The following is a 24,647-nucleotide window of genomic DNA, read 5'->3' on the forward strand; positions in this document are numbered from 1 at the left end:
TAACCCAGAATTAAAGTTTCCTTACCCAATCCTACAAATGTCACTAGAAAGCAGTCGTATGACTTGAAGAGAAAGTTAAATGTTTTATATGCATTGTTTTCAGCTGGGTAGAGAGACTATTTAAAGATGCAGAAGTACTGCACTAAAAAGCAATCTCATTCTACATTACAGGGATTTTCCTCTTTAAGTGTGTACTTCAATAGAATAACCTCCTCCATTAGTGTGAAAAGGCTGTATGTAGCTTTTACTAGATCCTGAGTTTTTGATGCCCTAGTCACATACCCTCTTATTTCCACACTAAACTCCATTCAATTGAACAACCACTTCTTGGCCTTTTAACACACTAATGGGGTAAGTCAAACCTGGACACAGTACTGTAAAATAAGGTATGGTTACTTTGTTCAGCATAATACCATATTTGTAATCCCTTAATGCATCCACTCATCCAGTTCCTTTATTTGCTGAACCATGGGGAAAAAGCTTCATGAGTAATGAACTTGCCTTCCCCCTTCATTCACTTGACAGAGCCACTATAAGAACTATTTGGGCAGTGCATAGTACCTTTTGATTCAGAATAAATTTTTATTTGCCATCACTGTCCAATTATGTTAACTAATATTTCCACTTCACTATCCATTTCCTAGTAGTATTAAAATGTCCCACCTTCCCTAGACCTAGCAACCACTCATAGCTGAATAGGCTTTACCAAGTTTCACTTTAACATTGATCTTACAGGGAGAAAACCACCAAAAATCGATTTCACAGAGGGCAGCTCTCAATCCCCATTGTTAGTTTACAATTTCATCTTTGGCTTATCTAGGAATACACTTCAGTTTTTTTAAATGACAAACCTTCCTCCTCCTTGAAGTTAACTTTTAGATACTAAATGAAAGGCTCACTGGCATAAGAATTAGATTTGGAATAATTAAAATCCCACCCACTAGTCTTATGCTGCTGAGGTTTAAATGTAATTGAGCAGTAGATTAAAAATAAGGTGACTGCCTATATGGATACTATGCCCATCACTGGTATCAAGTTAAATCCAGGACCTTTACACTTCAGTATTGAGAGGATTGTAGCTACCCAGTGGTCACAGCGGAGGGGAGCTATGTGTAGGGGCTTATCTACACACCCAATTTTAGTGTAGTTATACCACTGTAGAACACCCTTCTGTTTCTTTCAAGTTTAATTTATACAGTAGAGCCTCAGTTACAAATTGATCTGTCAACCACCCCTCATTTGGAACCAGAAGTACTCAATCACACACCAGCAGAGATCAAAAAATAAAAGCAAATACAGTACTCTTAAAATGTACAATAAAAGGAAAGGAGCATTTTTCTTTTGCAGAGTAAAGTTTCAAAGCTGTATTAAGGCAATGTACAGTTGTAAACTTTTGACAGAATTGTTTTGTGCAGAGTTAAACAACCTCCATTCTTGAAATGTTCATAACTGAGGTTCTACTGTATACTACTTCCAAACTGATAAGAAAAATTGGAATAAGAGGCAAGCTAGGGATTAGACCAATATAGCAAGAGAGTTTTAACTATGCTGACATATTTATGCCAAACTTTCTCCATGGAGACCAGTCCTGAGAAATGAGATATGGAGAGGACTTGCTAACCAGAAGGCTGCTATGGAAAGGTTACCTCAAACAGATGAAACTGTTTTTCCTTCAAAGCACATTCCATCAGCTCATCTTGATCACAAGGCAGATTCCACAGCCAGCCACCTGGGCTTCAGCTCCACTCTTGCCAATAGCAAAATATGCATTAAATCTACCTCTTAGTTGCATATCCTCTGAAGGAGACTATAAAAGGTAGCTGTACACATTTCTGGAGTTTGTGACCCTTTAAGGTGAAGGACATTACATACATGTAAATCTACACAGCAGCCCAGGAAGGTAAAGTAATAAATAGAGACATCTATAACAAGAGAATTTTAATAAATAAGATTTTCTTAGCACAACACTCAGTTCATGCCAGAATTTCATTTCTTGGAGTGATCTTATCAGTTATAAACACTGAAAAAAGAATTAGATTTATACAAGTGGACAGTTTGAGTACTCTGGTTTTATTACTTAATCAGATTCACAATACAGTCCCTGTGAATCTCCCCTCGAGTATCCATCCCACCAAATATTAAAAACAAATACATCAATTTGTCTTCTGTGCAGTCTTTTCCTATTCGTTTTTTCTGATCAGAGTCCCCCTCATCACTGACTGTTTCAGTTGCTTCCTTCCCGATTGTATTTCTGCTGGTTACAGCTTCTGAATCTCTGTTCTTAACATTGACACATACTTGCCATGGAACAATGCACATGGAATGGTCCAACCTTCCAGGGGGCAAAGGAGAATCAAATTCTAATAGCGTCCATTGTTGGTTTTCTGCAGTTCAAAAAAAGACATAAAACTCACTGTGAAATCAGTTTGAAATTCACAAAATTGGAAAGAACAACAAGGATAGTGGCATCAAATTATGGACTAGTCTGCAATGTTATAACGCCTTAAAAAAAAAAGAGGGTAGGGTGGGGAGGTCGTGCTGATTAACCATAACATTATACCAGTATAGAATTGGAGTAATGCCACTGATTTCAATAGACACACACTGGTGTAAAGTTGTGGTAACCAAGAAGGGAATTGGGTTTGGAGTTTCTAGGGAAGATGTAATAATAATTCCTATGATAAAAATATATTTTTCATACAGTAATTAAGGGTAAAAACCTTTGTAGAATTTTATGAAAAAAAACTTCCCACCTATGTGGTATTTATACATTGTATCCAGTGCCCCAGTCGGGTCCATTCCACCAAAAATGTACAGATGGTCTCCAAAGGCAGCAGCTGAGTGAGCTGCCCGTCCTCCTGGGACATCACCAGCAGCTGGTAACTTTTCCCATCTCATATCATCTATAGGCAGAAAAATAAATCCGTGGCTACATTGTATAGAATGAAATAAACGGCTATTTATTAGCATTAAAAGGCCAACAGTTGGGCAGGGTCTGAAATCCTCTGAATCAGCCCCATCTTTGAGTTTGCTTTTGTTTTAAAGCTGTCATACTTGGGCTTTGCTTGTAAGAGCTCAGGCTAGTAACAAGACTGCTGTTCTTTTTGGATGTGAACAACAATTGCAGGTACTTCGCACTTTCCTGCATCAGAGGTACTGTCCTTCTGGGGAGGTGGCATTGGGGGAAGCACACAGATTTTCCTTCTATGGGGATGTGCTAGATTTCTTCTTTCCATTGCATGGGAGTTCCTGGTGGTACCAACAACCATCAAGCAGCAGGAGTACACTTGGTTGATGATGTTCTCCCTCCCATATATAATAGGGGAGCAACTATAGTAGAACCTCGGAGTTACGAACTGACCAGTCAACCAGGCATCTCATTTGGAACCGGAAGTACGCAATTAGGCAGAAGCAGAGATTTTTAAAAAAAGCGAATACTGTACAATACTGTGTTAAATGTAAACTACTAAAAAAATAAAGGGGAAATTTAAGAGAGACTTGACAAGGTAAGGAAACTTTTTCTGTGCTTGTTTCATTTAAATTAAGATGATTAAAAGCAGCATATTTCTTCTACACAGTAAAGTTTCAAAGCTGTATTAAGTCAATGTTGTAAACTTTTGAAAGAACAACCATAACGTTTTGTTCAGAGTTATGAACAAGTTCCAGTCTCGAGGTGTTGGTAACTCTGAGGTTCTACTTGTATAGAACATCAATAGGATGGATAGAGCTTTCACTGCCATTCTGACTCATGAGAGTGCCTTACACAGTAAAGACAGAGCATTGTTTTAATTAATATTTACAGAATATGCTACTGCAGCCATTTATGAAAGAAACATGGGGTGCCAGTCTTTCAGATACTTTGTGGTAATTAATCACTGTCAAGCAGTTTTTCAGCAGTCAAAAGAACCCAAACAGCAACATACATTCAGCTCTTGGATACGTCAAATAGTAATTATCTCCAGAGCCATATTACAGAAATGCCCATATTTCTCAGCTTGTAACCAGCAGTTGGCTTTGACAGAGGGGAAGCCCCGCACACACACTTTTGCATTGTCACCACCAATCCCAGTCCATTAGACCTGTAGACAAATCTCTCACTGAAGCCAATAGGATTTCTGCCTGCTTAAGAACTGAGGATCAGCATGACAAATAACAAAAGCAACATGCCCCAGCACCAACCAGCCACCCTGGAGCCTATTTACTGCACCTATCCAATAGTTATTTTAGTGGTTCTGTAAGAGATGGTCTCTCTCAAAGCAGACCACATCACACTACTTATTAATGCAGCAATAGCTACTTTATATACTTACTTGTATCAACGCAGAACAGATCATTGTAAAATTTATCACCAGATAACCCACCATGTATGAAAAGCTTGGTCCCAACTGCAACCACCACATGGCCATGCCGAGGTGAGGGAGGATTACCATGTACTTCTGGCTGCGACCAAGTCAAAGTGGCTAGAAATGGGAATACATATGATTATGTGGTGCATTGTTGGAGTTCTGTAAAGACATTAAACCAGAAACACTTGTCTAAGGACCTCTAGACCAAGTCTGACAAGATGATTTTTAAATAAATAACAAAAGCCTCAAGCGTCTAGTTTCTGGGATTGTTGCAAAAGGCAATTCAAATACATACTCAGCAAAGAAATGCAGCTCTTTGTACATCTCATCTAGAAGTAATTACACACTGTTGGTGTAGTAGAAAAAAATCATTGTCTTTGCTCTACATATTGTCCTTTCATAGTGAAGTGAGCAGCATATGTTCCCACTTCTGAAAGAAAATGGCTACTAGCAGCAAATTGTAGTAGAAGTTGGAGGATTCTGACAATACACCTCAATCCCGTCCCGCAATGCCAATGATACTTTCCTCTGAAGATACTACCCAGTTCCCCAGTGACTGTGAGGTGTTGATAAGCTTCAGGTAGGGTGTACAGCTCATCCATCTAATTTAAACCTGTAGCCAAAAACCAGTGTCTAATAATACACTATACCACTTTACCTAATTCTTTATGTATTATTTGCATTTCCAGGCCTTTATTCATCTCTGCCCCACACAAGCTTTCAGTCCAAGTTGACAATGAATCATTTAACTCAGTGTAACAAAATATTAGTTATTTAGAGGTACCTGTGTCAAACACGTGAAGTTGTGGATCTTTAACGGGCTCTGCTCCTTTATCTCCCCCTCCAAGAACATAAAGCCGGTCTCCTATAGCCGCTGATGACGTGTGGAATGTCCTAGGGAGTGGTTGAGTCCCAGTCACTTTAGGACTTTCCCAGATTCCTGTTTCTAATTAAAAGATGAAATGATAATTATTCACAAATAAATAACAAGAAGTTACCTTATTTATATGAATTCTTCAGAGCTGAGATTGACTTGACTAGGGAGTTATTAAACACACAAAACAGTGTCAGGAAAAAAAAACGTCAAAAGTGGCAAAAAATGACTTTTGGGAAATGAGTGAAAAATCCAAGTTGCAAGTGAAAGGTTGGTCAGCTTCATGTTTCTAATTCAGGTTTGTTTACACCACCTGACAAAGTGCTATGTCCATTCTACATTAGCCACATAGGATTTTGTGGAATGTATTTGTATGCTGAAATCAAACATGGTTCCCAGGATTTCCCACTAATGCTACAAAGCTCCTGTATTTATTCCACACCTAGAGATTTTTACAGGGAATCTGTCATTACATAAGTTGAGACTTTTAAAAAACGCTCTTTACAAGCAATATATATGCAGCACCACTGAAATGCTGTCACCTGTGTAGTGGAGGACAACAGATAGGTAAAAAACAGGCACATAAGACAACAGAGAAGGGAGAGTAATTTTTGGTTAACAACTCCAGGGCAAACGCCTAGTTTCTTAAGAATCTTTAATATCCATACAGAGCAGACCATCAAATGGCCCACACACATTGCACTGCATGGTGGGCTGATACGGCTCTGTTAGGACCCACTCATTGGGCACAAAAATGCTCCTGTTAATGCCAAGCATGGGATTCGTTGCTGTGAAGCACTAGTGTACAGTGCATTCCCTGCGGCAAGGAACCTGAGGGTCACACTGCAAAAGTCACCACAGCATTTTAGAAAGTCGTAGATTTGATTCTACCTAGTCTTTAACGCTCCTAGGAGGAGATAAAGGAAATCGTTTTCCTGTAAATACAGCTTTTGAAGTTGTAACCTGTACTTTACAAATCTAACAAAGTAATTCAAACAGTTTCTCACATGGATAACAGGTGCATATCCAGTTGTCCAACAAAGAAAGAGAGAAGGCTGGGATAGGTAGATTCTACCACACACTTACCTAGATTCAGCACTTGAACACAGTTTCTATTTCCAGACTGGTCAGCCCCTCCAAACACCCAGAGGCTAGTGGGGCTGCTTGTGGGAATGAAGGTGGCATGTTCATATCGAGGCAACAGGCCCACCCAACCAGGCATTGCCCACTGGTGTCTATCTGCAATGGAGGGAGTAAGTGCAGAGTTCCATTTGCAACAAGACTGGTGTTTCCAGTACTGCTACAGTTACCTTAGGCTGAGGCATAGTGTAATCCATGAACAAATTTCAGCTAAATACAAATGCTACTTGAGGACAATCAGACATAGATAGATGGCTGATGGCCACCTCCTCAAGGGGTAAGTCTCAGGGCAGTTAGTCCTTTCAATATAAGACAAAATAATTCAACTGAGCTAAGCTACTTTAGTCTATCAACACTGCCCCTTGATGTTAGCCTATATTCTAATTTTGACAAGAGTGTGGAGTCTAATACTTGAAAGCGTCCCCATAAACGCACTCCAGCACAGACGCATATGACAGATCACCCAATATCTTTCTTAGCTCACCTATCCCACCCCCCAACAAAATGACCATGGATGTCCATACCTCACGACACAGACATGAGATTCAAGTCCAGAATATAAAGAAACTTGAAACCCTATTTCCTTCTAGGCTCTGATCTTTCAATGACATCCACAGCCATATTCAGACCCATGTGGCTGCAGGATTGGGTCCTTCATCCATCTGGACAGATTGTAACACTCAAGACTAAGGCTTGGTCTACACTACATCCTTACTTTAATAGAACTACATCGCTCAGGGGTATGAAAAATCCACACCCCACAGCAATGTTGTTATGCTGACCGTCGCCTTGGGTGTAGACAGTGCTACGTCAGTGGGCAAGCTTTTCCTGCCGACATAGCTACCGCCTCTCGCAGAGGTGAAGTTATTAAGCTGATGGGAGAGCTGCCCCCATTGGCTTAGGCTGAGCATCTTTACCAGACGCAGTGCAGCTGTGCTGATGTAAATTTGTAGTGTACACCTGCTGTAAGAAGCTGTCTCACTGTTTCTAGGCCTTATCATCACAGTTTTTACTGTCCCATTGAGGTTTTTGCATGGATCTGGCCTGATCTCCCCAAGTACAGCGAAGATTGAACAGACTTTTGGTTTCCAAGGACAGACAGTGTAACAGGCAACAAAACTGCTAAACACTTCCTGTTCTTACCCAGATCTATGATGTGAGCATCGGAGAAGCTGCCACTGGGGTCTGCTCCCCCGACGATGACCACTTTGCCTTTCCCAGCGGTTGGGACTGGAGGCAAATATAAGCAGTTATGGCCAACGCGTGCACTAGGGCTTTCTCCAAGGGGAACAAGTGTGTACCTAGAATAGGGAAATATAGGCATGAATCAGGCCTGGTGTGCACACAAAGGTTTGGGGAGGGAAGGACAGGGATATTTGTAGTGCCTTCAATGGGGAAGTGCTGTGCCAGAGAAGAAGGGTATAAACCACTCCTGGAACAGTGAAATGAGGGGAAATTAAGTGAAAAGATTGTGTCATTTATTGATGGGAAGAATGTAAAAAACACCCCCCACATTCTAATATGAACCCCATATAGTCATCAAAGAAGCTGGTGCTTTATTGGGCTTTAATAGGGGAATTTGATGCCACTCTAACACGATAGCCATGGTGGGGGGACTGAGGATGAATGGGGAATGTTGGGGTGCACTGACCATGTGGCCCTTTGGGGGACAGCTCCAGGCTCCAGAACCGGCAGCAGCTTCGGCCTCATGAATCTTGAGCAGAGGAAGGCAAAGCCAGAGTCATGGAAATCCCCCTAGAGTCTCTCTCCCTGCAGGCCCCCCAAACCCCTCCAGTGCCTGTGGTGAAATCTCACCCCCGAGACCCCCAACCCCCCCCCAGCGCCTGTGGTGAAATCCCCCCCGAGACCCCCAACGCTTGGGGGGAAATCCCCCCCAAACCCCTCCAGCGCCTGTGGGGAAATCCCCCCCCGAGCCCCTCAAACCCCTCCAGCGCCTGTGGGGAAATCCCCCCCGAGCCCCTCAAACCCCTCCAGCGCCTGTGGGGAAATCCCCCCCCGAGCCCCTCAAACCCCTCCAGCGCCTGTGGGGAAATCCCCCCCAAGCCCCTCAAACCCCTCCAGCGCCTGTGGGGAAATCCCCCCCCAGCCCCTCAAACCCCTCCAGCGCCTGTGGGGAAATCCCCCCCGAGCCCCTCAAACCCCTCCAGCGCCTGTGGGGAAATCCCCCCCCGAGCCCCTCAAACCCCTCCAGCGCCTGTGGGGAAATCCCCCCCGAGCCCCTCAAACCCCTCCAGCGCCTGTGGGGAAATCCCCCCCGAGCCCCTCAAACCCCTCCAGCGCCTGTGGGGAAATCCCCCCCCGAGCCCCTCAAACCCCTCCAGCGCCTGTGGGGAAATCCCCCCCGAGCCCCTCAAACCCCTCTAGTGCCTGTGGGGAAATCCCCCCCCCCGAGCCCCCACCCCAGCGCCTGCGGGGAAATCCCCCCCGAGACCCTCCCCCGCAGGCAGGACCGGTCCCGTCCCATCGTCTCCACAAGGCCGCTGATGGCGCGGCCCCACGCGGGTGCCCGGCGCTGCCCAGGCGGAGGAGCGGCCGCGCCGGCGGGCTGGAGGACCGGGCGACCCGCTGGGCACTGCCCGGCTCCAGTCCCGGCCCGTTCGGCCCCCGGGGACAGCGCAGCCAGGCCCCGGCCCAGCCGTCCCCGCTCACCGCCGCTGCCCCCGCGGGGCGGAGAACCCGCGAGCTGGGAGAAGTGACCGCGCCCCGCGGGCTGCCCCAGCTACAGCGCCCGGCCCGGGCCCTCGCTCCCCTCCGCCGGCCCCGCCCCACCCCGCCGGCCCGAGCCTCGCTCCACAGGGCGGGGCGGGGTCAAGCCTCTCTCCTTGCCGCCCACCTCGAATATGGAGGGCCCCACAGAGACTACATTGCCCAGCATGCACCGCAGCCCGGGCAGCCATGGCTCCCAGCATGCTTTGCGCAGCGCGCCAAGGGCTGACGCAGAGCACGCTGGGAGGTGAGGCGGATGCACCCCCCTGGTGGAGGTCTGTGGGGGGCGCCTCCGTTTCCTGTCCCTGGGTAGAACGGACCGACTGAGTTCCGGCTTCCTCCCCGAGCGGAGGGGGCGCCCCGGAAGTGCCCCTTGTTTCCGGCTTGTGGCCGCGGCAGAGGGGCTTTACCGCCCCCGGAAGTTGCCGGACCCCCACAGCTGCTCTGCTAAGATGGCGCCTCTGGACCTGGATAAGTACGTTGAGATTGCGCGGCTCTGCAAGTACCTGCCCGAGAACGACCTCAAGGTGAGGGGCGGCGGCGCGGGGCCGGGCCGGGCGGAAGGTAGCGGGAGAGAGCCGGGGGGGGGGGCGGCTTGGCCCCTGCCCAGCGCAGACCGGGCTCCGGGCGCTGGGGCCCCGCCGCGCTGGGGTGCGGCAGCAGCGCTGTTCCCGGCCTGGGCTCGCTCCCCTGGCGCCGGCAGTGGCCTGGCCCGGGAGAAGCGGAGACAGGGGCGAGCGATCCCCGCCTCAGCGAGCGGCTGTTCGGTCAGGCGCCCTGCCCGGAGGTCCCTTCGAGAAACAGGGTTGTTGCTAAGGTAGCCCGGCATGTTGCCAGTGTCAGCTCTTCAGGGCTGGGACGTTGTCTGCAACCTTGTGCACAATGCCAGACCTGCAGCACAGGCCCTTCTGCAGATTGCTTTGACTAGGTACAAGCTGGAAGAAATATCCTTGTCTGTGTGGTTCTAGTCTGAAAAGTGACTGGCCTCTTCTAATGCTGCAGACCTCACACTATTGTACCTTAGAGACATAAGCTAGTGTAAGCTAATATCTCTTATTGGGCCAACTTTGGTGAAAGAGACCAACTTTTGTGTTACTGAGCTCTTTTTCCATTATGGAAAGCTACTCAGAGCGTAGTCTACACGAGAATCACCACAGGGGCATAGCTGTGCCATTGTGAAGACGCTCTATGTCAGTGGGAGAGCTGGCATAAGAAAACCACACTGCCACTTACAGTCTAATTCATACCCCGAGTGACATAAGTTATACCAACAGAAGTGGTAGTGTGTACAAGCCCAGAGTGTCTCAGCTAAATAGGAAATTGGAACAGCTTGTTTAACATAAGTAGTTCTCTCACATTGTGAGACCATTAAAAGAGAAGTGGTCCATTAACCATTGTACATGGAGAGTCATGCAACAATAAATGTGGTACTCTGCTTCTATGACTCAGTGGAGTCAATGTGCCTGAGTATGTGAGTAGGATTCTATTCTTTTCTTGTACATCATCAATGGAATTGTTTTCTAAGTTCCAGTGAACTGTATCTATGTACCTGCAGTGAAGAACATGGGGTTGCACAGGTGTAACTGAGACCTTAGTTGTTGATGAGTGAGAAGGACAGAATCCAGTTTGAGTCTTTCATTCCAGGATAAGTTTTTAGGGTTTGTAGTTGGAAATTAACTCCTTTCCTTGTAAACTGAGCACATCTAATACAGAAATCATTGATACAATAAACATGAAATAGCCACAGAGGTAATCAGTTTAATTTTTTAGAGCAAAACTGCAATTTAATGTAGCATTTAAATAATATAATTTACACTGATTCTGTGAACTGTTGCTCTGAGCCTCACTGAGACTATAGTTAAACTGTATGAGTCTGTAGTGGCGCTTTAAAACATTAATTCAAATGTAACCAAACTTTCTCACACGTTTCTCATCCCAAGTCATGTCAGCATGGTTTCTCATTGATGTCTAGAGAATTTGGTACCTGAATAAATCCTAAAGCAAATAATTTAGTTCATTAGTTTAGAAATCTGTTAATACTTGATATTACAATGCACAAAACCCACAGGCTGATCAGTGTAAACTTTTTCTCTGTAGCGCTTATGTGATTATGTGTGTGACCTACTGCTGGAAGAGTCAAATGTGCAGCCAGTATCTACACCAGTTACAGTTTGTGGAGATATACATGGACAGGTAAAATGGCATGAATACTTGCATGTTATACCCCTAGAGAGCAAGCAGAGTCTGTCACTTGCAAACATTTCTGTAAAGCTTGATGGTGAATATAAATATATGGTTGGGGAAGCATAGTTCGGGGAAGCAGAACCATCTGCTGAATGTTCAGTAATTTGCAATATTTTGTATGAGCTGCTTTTGTGCAGTGGAAGAAAAACGTCCTGTTTTTAACTTTCCCAGAGTGTGCTTTTGGGAAGTCAGCCTCACAGATTAAGCAGCATTGCTGAATTAGCCTCACTCACTCAAACTGCAATTGTTGAGCTGTTCAATGTAAAGAGGGGCCTCACCCTAGAAGGAGGGAACTCCGTTTGAAGTTGATGGGCGTTATGCATACGAGGGGCTTGCACACTGTAAAGCTGCTCTGGGGAAGTAAGACCTAATCAGTATTTCAGCAGTTTACATGTGGCTTTTTAACACCAAGTGGATGAATGGGAAATCTGTCCGTTGAGGCCATAATTGTTCAGCTGAACTTTTTCAGACCTACTTTTATCTTGTTCTTGAAAATAATGATTATTTCTCTCTAAACCTAGATAAATTCCAATTACTTGTGCTAACACACTCTTAACTAACAATGATAACAGAACCCTTAATATGGACAAACTCTTTTTTGCAGTTTTATGACTTATGTGAACTGTTCAGAACTGGAGGTCAGGTTCCTGACACAAACTACATATTTATGGTATGTACATATTAGATGTTAGTTGGTCATTCAAAAAAAGTGTAAGGAAAGCACTTCTACAATTACACTGTTGATTTAAAACAAATTTCAGACTTCTTTGGTTTTAGTTTCCATTTTAACTCTCTTGCTTGTAAACATATTTTCCACTCCCAAATTTACTCTTTCACTTGGTTAATGTGTGTGGCTTTTATTTTGTCTACCTAAAATTTGAAATAGGTAATGCTGGTTCACATGAAAGGAAATGCATTTTATAGCCTGCTATCTAAAAGCTCTAGCTTACGTTGGCAGTAGAAGGGAAGTAGAATATTTGAGTGGCTAATAAAGGACCTCCCGGAATGTTGCTTGGATGAATGGGAACATAAGAATCACAGAAGTAATGCTTCAGTTTTAAATGTGAAATTTCAAATATCCATTTAAATGTTTTTTGTTTTTTACTATTTGAATTCTGAAAACATATTTAATGGTGCTACGATGCCTCGTGGTGTTGGGCCTCTTTACGAATTGAGGAATTAGAAATAGATATGTTACTGTGTGCACTTCTGAAACCATTTTTCCATTTATTATGTAAAAATATTTTTAATTTGCAGGGTGACTTTGTAGACCGAGGTTACTATAGTCTTGAGACTTTCACCTACCTTCTTGCACTAAAAGCTAAATGGCCTGATCGTATCACACTCTTGCGAGGGAATCATGAGAGCAGGCAGATAACACAAGTATATGGATTTTATGGTAAGTCTTTATAAACTGTTTCTGAATTGTGGTTAACTAACCTAAAAATGCAGTGAACTGATTCTCTGTCCTTTCTTTGGTAAATTTGATTTTGAATACAATGTGTTTAGCTTTTCTAGAGCCCAAGTGGATTGTGAAATAGGATTCATCAGAGAAATAAGCCAATCTGAATGTATACACTGTCAAATAGTGAAGTATTGTAGCATAGTATGGGGAACAGTAATTATAGTCTTGAAAAGGACTATGTTCTAATCTACTGGGTAGAGTTCTATTTCCAGGTCTGTCACTGACTTGCAGTAAGACCATAGGTCTTCACCTCTATGCCTCAGACTTCCTTATCCCAATTTCACAGATAAGAGCTTAATATGGGAGTTGAGGTTTAATATTTGAAGTGCTTTGGGATTGTCTGAAAAGTGCTGTAGAAAAACAAAATATAGAGAATTCTCTTTATGGCTAAGGACATAATAGGTTTTAATTCTAATTATACCAACTTGGTAACAAAGATGGCTTATCTGGTAAGTCACTGCTGGTGCAGTAGAGGAGGCAATATTAGTGAATGAACACAAGATTAGTATTAGTCAATAACACACATAATATAAACTGAGGGAGTGGGTTTGCCTGAAAGCTTTGGAACTACAATTAAGTTATGACAAGACCTGAGGAAATCTTTCAAGGATCTAATAGTTGCCTCAAAAAATATGTAATCAAAAATGGACTTGATTTTGGATCCCTCTGGAAATGAGGAGAAACGGGTATAAATCTTGATATCTTAATCCATTATGCCTAAGGAATCCTTGCTTGCTAGGTCTGACTTATCTAGATCTATTAGAACCTAGTATCAGAGGGGTAGCCGTGTTAATCTGAATCTGTAAAAAGCAACAGAGCTCAGCAACAAGTTGTGCTGTGTCATCATCAGGGATACTGTTCCTGATAGCTTGTATTCCATCTGTGTGTGGGATGTTTGTGTAGAGAGCCTCTACATCCATGGTGGCTAGGATGGTGTTTTCTGGGCGGTCACCAATGCATTGTAGTTTTCTCAGGAATCAACCCATGCAACAAACCTCGATGCCAACTCTGCCCACATATCTACACCAGCAACACCATCACAGGACCTAACCAGATCAGCTACAACATCATCGGCTCATTCACCTGCATGTCCACCAATGTTATATATGCCATCATGTGCCCCTCGGCTATGTACATTGGCCAAACTGGACAGTCACACGCAAGAGGATAAATGGACACAAGTCAGATATCAGGAATGGCAATATACAAAAACCTGTAGAACACTTCACCCTCCCTGGCCACACAATAGCAGATGTAAAGGTAGCCATCTTACAGCAAAAAAACTTCAGGACCAGACTCCAAAGAGAAACTGCTGAGCTCCAGTTCATTTGCAAATTTGACACGATCAGATCAGGATTAAACAAAGACTGAATGGCTAGCCAACTACAGAAGCAGTTTCTCCTCCCTTGGTGTTCACACCTCAAGTGGTAGCAGAGCACCTCACCCTCCCTGATTGAACTAACCTCGTTATCTCCATACTGATTTATACCTGCCTTTGGAAATTTCCATTACTTGCATCTGAAGAAGTGAGGTTCTTGCCCACGAAAGCTTATGCTCCCAATACTTCTGTTAGTCTTAAAGGTGCCACAGGACCCTCTGTTGCCTTTTATTAGAATCTAGTTACTTAATACTACATTGAGGCTCTGTCCTCTTTGACCCAAAAATGTATTGCATGGTTTGGTTCTGCCTGTATAGATAGGGCCATGCTGTGCCACTGTGACTGCTTTAGGGGCAGTAGCTAGCAGAGCCTATTTGTGAGGCCTTTTCTTTGTGTCTCACAGTACGATCTTCAGCAACTCAAACGTGGAAATAACTTCTTTATTTAAAAAAAAAAACCCTAAGATTTGTCTGTTCAGTTTCCTTAGTGGCCTAATGGGGGTATTAGTTCCTATAGCATAATTTGGACCAGGTTGATTTTCTAAACCAAACAAAGCAACTGTAGCTCTCTTCCTCTCCTTTGGTAAGAGCATCTTCAGAAGCATCTGTCTTATTTAATCATCCTAGTAGCATCTGACTTATTTTCATATCACAAGAATTGAACCAAGGACTTGTTCATGGTGAACTAAATTGAGATTTGAGTTGTGAAGGGCGTGAAGATGCTTTTTATGGAGGCAGCCCCTTTAGTCACATTCAGATGGGAGGAAACCTGTGCCAAAATATTGCTTGAATATGCAAGAAATGAGAGAACCACTGCCAGTGGAGTGGACAGATGGCCATAAGAAAAATCCTCTCTCATTGTACTACAGTCAGTGTTCCTAACTGGTGGCCCAGCATATTTCTTTGTTCATCTGGTTATTGAGATTTCAAGTTCTAGGGTAACTATTTGAGGGTTTTTTCCTTAACAGAATTGGGTGTGGGGGGGGAAATGTCAAACAATAAAGTGATTTCTCTATTTAACAGATGAGTGCCAAACCAAATACGGAAATGCAAATGCCTGGAGATACTGTACCAAAGTCTTTGATATGCTCACAGTAGCAGCTGTAAGTTGTTTTTTTTTTTTTTTTTTTAACTCACTTTAAAAACATATAGAGCAGATTATTTTGCATCATTGTTTCACTAGGCACATGTCTAAGAGGCCTTTGTCACATAGTGTCTAGAGACAAACTGAAATGAAAAGTAAAAATATTCCAGGCTTTACACATGAATCCTGGACTAGTGGGTGGGGGAGAAGTAGACTGATGTATCATGACTTTTAGAAAGTATTTTTATACACTCCTGCATAACATTCTCATAAGCAGACTAGGGAAATATGGTCTAGATGAAATTACTATAAGGTGGGTACACCAGTGATTGAAAGACTGTACTCAGAGTAGTTATCAATGGTTTGGTATCGGGGGAGGGGCGGGGAGGAGGCTCTACAGTGGTCCTGCAGGGAGTTTGTCCTGGGTCCAGTACTAGTCAATATTTTCATTAGTGACTTGAATAATAGAGGGAAGCGTGTGCTTCTACAGCTTGCAGATGACACCAAGCTGGTATAGGGTACAAGCAACTGGAGGATAGGATTAGAATTCAAAATGAACTTGATAAATTGTTGAATTGGTCTGAATTCAACAAGATGAAATTCCATAAAGACCAGTGCAAGTACTCAAAGGAAAAAGTGAAATACAGACCTACAAAATGGGGAATAATTGGCTAGGCAGTCATACTGTTGAAAAGGATTTGGGGGTTATAGTGGATTGCAAATTGAATGAGTCAGCATAAGAACAGCCATACTGGGTCAGACCAAAGGTCCACCTAGCCCAGTATCCTGTCTTCTGACAATGGCCAATACCAGGTGCCCCCACGGGAATGAACAGAACAGATAATCAAGTGATCCCTGTCGCCCATTCCCAGCTTCTGGCAAATAGGCTAGAGACACATCCTTGTCCATTCTGGCTAATAGCCATTGATGGACCTATCCTCCATGAACTTACCTAGTTATAGTCTTGGCCTTTCCAACCTCCTCTGGCAAAGAGTTCCCCAGGTTGACGGTGTTTTCTGTGAGGGAAATTTTTTTTTTCCTTTTGTTTATTTCAAACCTGCTACCTATTAATGTCATTTGGTGACCCCCTAGTTCTTGTGTTATGAGAAGGCATAAATAATACTTCCTTATTTATTTTTTCCACACCAGTCATGATTTTATAGACCACTATCAATGTGAAAAAGGCTAATGCACCCCAGAATTATATTAACAGGAGTGTCATATGTAAGATACAGGCGGTATTGTCCTGTTCTGCTTGGCACTGGTGAGGCCTCACCTGGAGTTCTGACTAGTTCTGGGCACCATGTTTTAAGAAAAATGTGGAGAAACTGGAGAGTCCAGAGGAGAGCAGCAAAAACAAAAGGCTTAGAAAACCTGACCTATCAGGAAGGGCTTAAAAAAAAAAAAAAAACAGGAATGTTTCTTCTTGAGAAAAGAAGATTGAAAGAGGACATAAGCCTTCAATTTTGTTAAGGGCTGTTATAAGGAGGATGGTGATCAACTGTTCTCCATGTCCATTGAAGGTAGGACAAGAAGTATTGGGGGTTAATTTGCAACAAGGAAGATTTAGGTTAGATATTAGAGAAAATGTCCTAATTTTGAGGATAGTTAAGCACTGGAATAGGCTTCAAATGGAAGCTGTAGAATCAGTGTCACATTCTTAAAGTGTTAGTCAACACCTATCAGGGATGGTCTAGGTAGGCTTAGTCCTGGGTGGATGGACTAGATGACCTCTCGAAGTTCCTTCCAGCCCTACATTTCTATGCTATTCTTTCTCTCAGTTAATAGATGAGCAGATTCTCTGTGTACATGGTGGCCTATCTCCTGACATCAAGACACTGGATCAAATTCGAACCATTGAACGCAATCAAGAAATTCCCCACAAAGGAGCCTTTTGTGACCTTGTCTGGTCTGATCCAGAGGATGTTGATACCTGGGCAATTAGTCCCCGAGGAGCAGGCTGGCTGTTTGGTGCAAAGGTCACAAATGAGGTAAAATCATCATCATCATCGATAATGTAAAATTATTGAGGAACCAAATGAACTAAAACATTGCTTAGCTTTAAGTTTGATGCTCTATGGCACAACAGAAATAACATTGTGTGGTTTGACTATGCACAGTGCAATCGTTTTACAAGGGAGACCAGTAGAGTAAGCTAGGATGGTTGCTTTTAATACTAATCCATAATAAAAGATCTCAAGATAATCTTAGTGACAAGCCATTTCAACTTCTACAACAACCTGCACATCTGTTTTGTTTGTGAACTCCCTATTTTGTTCCTAAGGTGAGATGGTGATCAATCTTTCTATCGGGTGGTTATCCTAGTACAGGAGGTGATTGGCTTTGGGAGAATACTGGGATGGAAACATTTTTCATTTCTCTTTCTCACCAAAGCTCCCACTTTAGTCTTCCATTGAACAAAAGCTTCAGTAACTCTGGGAAAACCCATTCACTAAAACATGTCAACCTTTTTCAGATTATTGAAATACCAGAACTAGTAGTGTCTGATTTATAGTATAACCTGGCCTTTGGAGCTGTTGTAGTGTCATAATCCAAAAAGCCTGAACATATTACACATTGTATGAGCCTTAAAAATATGCAAATAGAGGTGGTGCTTGTGTAGCCATTTTACTTATTTGGGTTGATGGCACTCAACTTGTTTGTTTTTTTTGGGGGGGGGGGGGAATCTCCCTGTCCATTTATGGCACCACTGGTTGTGTTAACACATTCTTGACTGGTTGACTAGTTTCTAAGCTTCTGATGAACTAGATTTTCTGCTGTGAAAGAGAACTATCTCAATTTGGTAGGTCTCAGGAGTTAGAGGCAAAAGCCAGGGGTCTGAAATGAATGGTATCTCATCTGCAGTTAAACTCAGTGGTGATTCCTGTAGAAGGCTTTTGTCTGCAGGTTTACCCAGCAGACCTCTTCTTGAATAAAATACTGAAATCTTGAGACACAGCAATGTTCTAAGTAGTAAAGAGCTGTTATGTACTAAGCATATGTAACTATTTACTGTAAATATTTATATTTTTTTAAATTACAGTTTGTTCATATCAACAACTTAAAACTCATCTGCAGAGCACATCAGCTAGTGCACGAAGGCTATAAATTCATGTTTGATGAGAAGTTGGTAACAGTATGGTCTGCTCCAAATTATTGTTACCGTTGTGGAAATATTGCATCAATCATGGTCTTTAAAGATGTAAATACAAGAGAACCAAAGTTATTCCGTGCAGTTCCAGACTCAGAACGCGTAATTCCTCCTAGAACAACTACACCGTATTTCCTTTGAGATCTTTTCCCATCCTGCTGTTTCCCCATTTCCTTGTACTATCCCTCTATACTTTTTATTGAGCACTTTGCTGCTGAAATGCTGCCTCTTGCCTTTTTTATTTTTAAATTATCTAAATGTATTGTGTATTATGGTGTCTGTAGCAGTGTCTCGATTTCCTCCTCCCCCCCCCCCCACATGCCTTCCCTCATTTGAGAATGCTTGTGAAATGTCTTTGACATTTATTTATCCTGCTGCATGTAGTTCTTGCATATGTCTGTTTTTAGGTTAAACATTTTCCCTTTACAAAAAAAAATCATAATACATTGGAACTATTTTGGCCCCATTATATCATTCAACTTTTTGTTTGGTAAGTTTTAAGAAATTTCAGCAGCAAAGTTATTACCTAGTGTGCACGATGGGACTGTAAATGCATTGTGTTGTGTACACATGTCTGAGATGTAAAATTGAATCGTCCTTGTTAGATCTTGTTTTAAGTGAAAATAAAAGTGGTCTAAAGGGCTGTCTTCCCCCCACCTTTTTTTAGGATTCCAATAAAAATACAAAAAACTGCTACAGCTATTGAATTTGTACATTATAATAATTGTTCTGATTTTTCAGATACCTTGTATTTTTAATAAAGTCATCTTAAATAAAACCCACCTCTAGGTTAAATATTGCAAATAAAAATCCTACTTTGTTGATGTGAGCATGTCTTTTTTTTTCCCTACGCAGTAAGAACTACTTAACCCTTTGGCTATCAAGTATAGAACTGACAGTTTTAACAATAGTGTTTTTTGGAAGCAATCCTTAAGAAAGAGGTTCTCTTCTGAAAAGTGACTGTGTAGAAATGACATGATTCAGTACATCTGCTCCTTGTGTGTATATAAGTCATTTACTCACTAAAATAAATTACTGCTTGTCATTCCTGTTAGTAGTTGCAGAGTCAATACAGCTGCAGGAGACTTGAGCTTGGTCCAGTTCTTGCTTGCAAATCAACAAAATTGTTAAACCATGTTCTGACTGTAATATCTATTTCTGGATATAACACCAATCTTGACTTGTAGATGGCTGGAAGGTGTAGGGATATTTGTAAACCAAGTGGATTTGACGTAGAAGTCAATGAGAAACAGAAGTCCACAAATCCACTTTTACAGTTACTTATCAGAGAATCAAACTGTTTGTGCTTAAAATACCTAATTACATATCAAAATTTTGGTAAAAGCCTCTGTAATAAAATTGTAGTGTTAAATATCTGCAATTGGGTCAGCACCGATTCGACAGGTGGAAAGTGATACACAGTTGGCAGTAGATAACCTGGTACCTACCAAAGAAAACTTGAGATTTTATTTTAATGTAGTAGACATTTAATTCTTGAGTGCAAGTAAAAACATTTCTGAATCCAAGACTTGTCTTGAAACAAACAATCTACCCATTTTTTGGATAAGTGATTAAAAAAAAAATCACCACTGTGGCTGTTGTGTCTGTATAACACATCCAGGCAGCACCAATGGGTTCTGTTGCATTTTTATTCTGTTTCTTTTCTATATTAAAGACTAATAGCATCTCTAATGACTCTAGTTAACAATTTAAGTGGGATTTAGCAATCTGATTTCCCTTTCACTTCAACTACTTTCTTAACATTCCAAAAATATTCTGGTGAAGCCAGTCAACAATAAAGCACTTTAGTTTTTTAATGTAGTTTTGAACATCCAATAAATTATTTTTATAGGATAAAACTTTCTGGCTTCTGGAAATGTAATAAAAGTTAAACTGCTTCCTATTAAATTTTCTGTTTTTTGACTTCATGTAAAATGAAGAGCAAGATACTAATTTATGACTAGATCAGGCAAAGAGCACTGAGCAGAGAGACTCATTGGCCTCCTATTGACTTCATTGCTGGTACAGTGACCAACAGGTGCAGTTTTTACTGGGATCTGGACTTTTTTTTTTATTTTAAATGGTATAAACTGAAATAGGAGAAGCACACTCACTTCTCTGCAGACATTTTTGAGCTCTATTTGGTCAACAGCTGAAATATCCATGTCTTGAACCCTGGAATAACTTGGCAGGGGGAGGAGTATTTTTGTTTTACAAGAATGTGAATCTAATTACTAATGTAATTGTGGAACACTGGAAATTCATTTAATTCTTGTTATGTGATTAAAATAATTCACTTCATTTACTTCAAAACTCCTCTTGCAGCAATTCTTCCATTTTATCTTACATTGTGTATTTAATTACTGTCTTTAATGCTTTTGAGTGGTACAGATTACCTACGTAATATCAAAAACCCTTTAACTCCCCTCTCATGCTATATAGCATATTTTGATGTTTCAGTGGTGGCTGTTCCCCCTCCTTTTCCCCCCTCATAATACTAACCTTGTTTTTGTGTCTGGTGGAAGGGCACCTTTGATGAAAATCTAATATAGTAATAGAAAATGTTACACGTGACAATGTGCTTATTTATTTTAAATAAACTCAAGCAAGCTGTTTAGCATCAATATTAAAACTACTGACTTCCTACCTTTGTGAAGTGTAGTACTATAAACAAAGAGGCTATCATCCCTGTCAATTACAATTGAATATTATATTATGGAGGAAAAGCAATCCTGAAATATGTAGTTCTATGCATTAGTTTAATGGCTGGGATAGAGAATAAATCAAATAGTCTGACCTGTTATAAACTAATTTGGGGATAGTAAGGCATTCTCTGTATCAAACCCTTATTGTCACATAATAGGATTAACCCTACCAAAATATTTGGTTGCCTTTTTCTATCAGGGAAGTTAAGTGGTTTTTCTATGACTAATGAATCAAGTTTTATAGCTCCTTTCTGAGGTAGGGAAATATCCCCATTTTTAGATGGAGGAAGGGGTTGTAACAGGCATAAAGAAACTAAATGACAACTGAAGTTGTGCTAAATCTGATAGAGCTGGAAATACAAATATGTTCACTTGGGTATCACTAGACAATCTTTCCCTTTTAACGATCCACTCCACTAGTATGGAGCAGCCATTCAACCATGGAACTTTGCTCCTAGATCAACCCCTCAACATTTTGTAGTGCACAACTCTAACAGTATTTCTGTAAACTCAGCTTGGTGGAAGGAAGTGGTGGTGTGATTATTCAGGGCGCTGTCCTAGCACTTATGTGTAGTATCATACTAACCAATCCATTAATCTAGTAGATACACTTCAGTTACAGCAGGTTCTTTTTTTAGTGTGCAGTAGTTGCATTAAAATCACAGCTTTCAAATCTTGATTAAAATTGTACTGACTGGTAGCTGCTCTTATTTCCCTGCAGTGTCCAACTATGCCTTTTCTATTACGAAAAAAAAGTTTGCATGAAAAAATGTTGGAAAAACAATTCATCTTGATTGCATTGATAAATGTTATCCCTTAGACTGACATGAACTTAACTGTTCCCTCATAGCTCCAAAAGACATCTTATTCTCCTCTTAAGAACTGATACTCCTGGGAGAATTCTGCGCAACTGTACGTGCACAGAATTCATATCTCCTGCAGCTTTCTTTGCTTCTCTGCAGAAAAGTGACTTTCTGATGGGGAAGTTGCAAGAATGGTCATGCGCTGCTCCCCAGCAGTGCAAGTAAATTGTTTTGCATGCCAGGAGCAGCTAGTGGAGAGGTAAATCAGTGGGGGTGGAGCTGGGGTTGCCCCAGCCAGTGGCTCCTAGCCTATGTTAGGCTAGGCTGCTAGTCCTGGCTGGGCTGGGGAGGACAGGACTTCCTCTTCCCCCGCAAGGAGCAGCCAGGGCTGGGTCAGACCCACCCCCAGAAACCTCTCTGATTGCAGGAAGCTCTGCATCATCCCCCCACTTCCTGCCCCTATTGCTCCTCAGCTGTGGGGAGGGAGGGGCCAGTGTACAGAGAGCTGCTCACCCATCCTCCCAACCCCCATGCATCTGGACCCACCTCATAGCCAGATCACCCTACCATGCCTCACCTGCTGCACCCAGAACCTGAACACACACCTTAACACGCCTCACTCTCTGCATCTGGAGTCCCACTGCACCCAGACCCCCACAACAAGCCCCACCTCCCTGCATCTGGACCCCAGCCCTGCACTGAGACCACCCCCCACACTCAAACCCCCACCCCAACAAACCTCACCCCACCTGCACCTGGACCACCCTGACTAGCTCACCACACCCAGATCCCCACCCAACCAGCCCCTGGACTCCTCCTGAGCATTCCACAACCAGACCCCCCCAGCTGAGCCCCAACCACATTCACCTGGACTTCCCTGCAGAGTCGCATTATGTCTGCACCCCTGTTCATCCAGATCCTCCTGTGATGTTGTACTCTATATGATTTTATGAAAATACGCTAATGAGTTTAAATATGATTTAACTAGAATATGCTTCATGCAAAAGGTCTCTTGTAAGGTATCATTACAAAGCTTATAATCTGTTGAGTGTGGTCATCCTATTTGTATAAATGTATAACTTTTGTATATGAAACTAGAAATATGAAATATTATTCTGAGGGCCTATTGTAATTATGCAAAGTGTGGGCCATTAATGGTGGTTTGGAATCTTGATGACTCCCATTAACCAGGACAATTGTCTGCAGATGGTTCTGTTTTACTTGTAAGTCTGCCTGTATACATGTGTGCTGGCAAGTGGGTAATGAAGTCTTACAGTGACATGTGATCATGTCACCTGAACTTGGAATCCATCTTTAACCTGGTGCTTTTCCATTGAGAAGGAGGGGGTGGGAACCCAGAGAGGGACAAAGGATTTCTGCCTTATGCAAAAGATATACAAATGGGTGGAACAGAACAAAGGGAGCAGCCATCATGAGGAATCCCCTAGCTACCACCTGAGCTGGAACAAGGGCTGTACCAGGGGAAAGGACTGTCCCCAGACTAGGAAGGTGTCCAGTCTGTGAAAGAGACTTACTGAAACATCTCTCAGGGTGAGATTTTATCTGTACTCAGTTGTATTACTGAATTAGTCTTAGATTAGTGTGTTTTATTTCATTTCACCTGGTAATTCACTTTGTTCTGTCTGCTATTACTTGGAACCATTTAAATCCTACTTTCTGTGTTTAATAAAATCACTTTTTACTTGTTAATTAACTCTGAGTATGTATTAATACGGGGAGGGGGGGCGGCAAACAGCTGTGCATATCTCTCTATCAGTGTTATAGAGGGAAAACAATTTATGAGTTTGCCCTGTATAAGCTTTATACAGGGTAAAATGGATTTATTTGGGGTTTGGACCCCATTGGAAGTTGGACATCTGAGCGTTAAAGACAGGAACATTTCTGTAAGTTGCTTTCAGTTAAGCCTACAGCTGTTAGAGGATGTGGTTCAGACCCTGGGTCTGGGTTTGCAGCAGGCTAGCGGGTCTGGCTCCAACCAGGCAGGGCACTGAAGTCCTAAGCTGACAGGGCAGGAAAGCAGGGGCAGAAGTAGTCTTGGCACATCAGTTGGCCATTCCCAAGGGGGTTTCTGTGATCCAACCTGTCACACCTTCCCCCACCAAGTTGCCTGCACCCAGATTGCCCCATACAGAACCCTATCACCCCACACCTGGATCTCCCCACACTAAGCCCCTTCACACTTGGATCCTGCTGGGCTGAACCTGCCTGCCTACATCTAGTATGCTTGGCATAGAGGGACAGGGCCCCAGGGTGTTTCTGGGACAGGCCTGGTCCTTGTGCTGTGTCTGGGTTGGGTGCAACTTTAGGGCCGAGTCTATATCTAGATTGGCAGGGGGAGCACAAGGTGATCTCACACCTCTGTAGTCAGTGGCCTGTACTCCCCATTGCCATGCTGGAGCCTTCACATTTATTTATTGACAAATAAAATTTGCAGATTTTATTTTTTGGCACAGAATTCCGTCAGGACTCAGAAGAAGCAAACTGAAATGCTTGAAAGGAGGCGTGTGGAGAAGCTTTACTGGAACTGAAGCTAAGCAATGGGGAACAGTGTGTCATGTCTTAATGCATAATTCTAGCTGTAGGAAATCAGACCTCCTCCTTCCACATCTTAATATGAAATGCTGGTTCATGAGATGGTTGAACTTAGTATCGTAACTTTAAGGGGGGGGGGGGGTAAAAATAATTTGTCATGCAAGTAAAATATTGGGTA

General features: G+C 42.5%; 2 protein-coding genes across 4 annotated transcripts; one reads left to right on the top strand and one right to left on the bottom strand.

Annotated features, from left to right (window-relative positions):
• Window positions 1–2,051: 2,051 nt before the first annotated feature.
• Window positions 2,052–9,188, bottom strand: RABEPK (Rab9 effector protein with kelch motifs). Of its 3 annotated transcripts, none has more exons than XM_054007414.1 (8): window positions 9,031–9,188; window positions 8,012–8,074; window positions 7,504–7,661; window positions 6,307–6,459; window positions 5,131–5,292; window positions 4,362–4,460; window positions 2,754–2,903; window positions 2,052–2,384 (listed from the first exon to the last, which is right to left on the bottom strand). In XM_054007414.1, exons 2-8 carry the CDS (start codon window positions 8,068–8,070, stop codon window positions 2,074–2,076), a joined length of 1,092 nt encoding a protein of 363 aa, XP_053863389.1. In that variant the 5' UTR covers window positions 8,071–8,074; window positions 9,031–9,188; the 3' UTR covers window positions 2,052–2,073. The 3 variants fall into 3 exon arrangements, with proteins under 3 accessions (XP_053863389.1, XP_053863388.1, XP_053863390.1); XM_054007413.1 differs by having other exon boundaries at window positions 4,311–4,460; window positions 9,031–9,187; XM_054007415.1 differs by lacking the exon at window positions 6,307–6,459 and having other exon boundaries at window positions 4,311–4,460; window positions 9,031–9,187.
• Window positions 9,189–9,353: 165 nt separating this feature from the next.
• Window positions 9,354–19,232, top strand: PPP6C (protein phosphatase 6 catalytic subunit). Its single transcript, XM_054007416.1, has 7 exons — window positions 9,354–9,614; window positions 11,185–11,280; window positions 11,936–12,001; window positions 12,589–12,730; window positions 15,197–15,276; window positions 17,039–17,248; window positions 18,301–19,232. The coding sequence occupies exons 1-7, from the start codon at window positions 9,540–9,542 to the stop codon at window positions 18,547–18,549; spliced, it is 918 nt and encodes a 305-aa protein (XP_053863391.1). The 5' UTR covers window positions 9,354–9,539; the 3' UTR covers window positions 18,550–19,232.
• The last annotated feature ends 5,415 nt before the right edge of the window (window positions 19,233–24,647 follow it).

Source organism: Malaclemys terrapin, chromosome 17 (genome assembly GCF_027887155.1).
Source record: "Malaclemys terrapin pileata isolate rMalTer1 chromosome 17, rMalTer1.hap1, whole genome shotgun sequence".
NCBI lineage: Eukaryota > Metazoa > Chordata > Testudines > Emydidae > Malaclemys > Malaclemys terrapin.

Excerpts from the sequence above, each read along its gene's own strand:
- PPP6C (XM_054007416.1), top strand. The coding sequence starts at position 9,540 with ATGGCGCCTCTGGACCTGGATAAGTACGTTGAGATTGCGCGGCTCTGC. Across the intron at positions 12,002-12,588 it reads ACACAAACTACATATTTATG|GGTGACTTTGTAGACCGAGG; the intron begins GTATGTACATAT and ends TTTAATTTGCAG. Across the intron at positions 17,249-18,300 it reads GTGCAAAGGTCACAAATGAG|TTTGTTCATATCAACAACTT; the intron begins GTAAAATCATCA and ends TTTAAATTACAG.
- RABEPK (XM_054007413.1), bottom strand. The coding sequence starts at position 8,070 with ATGAGGCCGAAGCTGCTGCCGGTTCTGGAGCCTGGAGCTGTCCCCCAA. Across the intron at positions 4,461-5,130 it reads ACTTCACGTGTTTGACACAG|CCACTTTGACTTGGTCGCAG; the intron begins GTACCTCTAAAT and ends TCCCATTTCTAG. Across the intron at positions 2,904-4,310 it reads TCTGTTCTGCGTTGATACAA|ATGATATGAGATGGGAAAAG; the intron begins GTAAGTATATAA and ends TTCTGCCTATAG.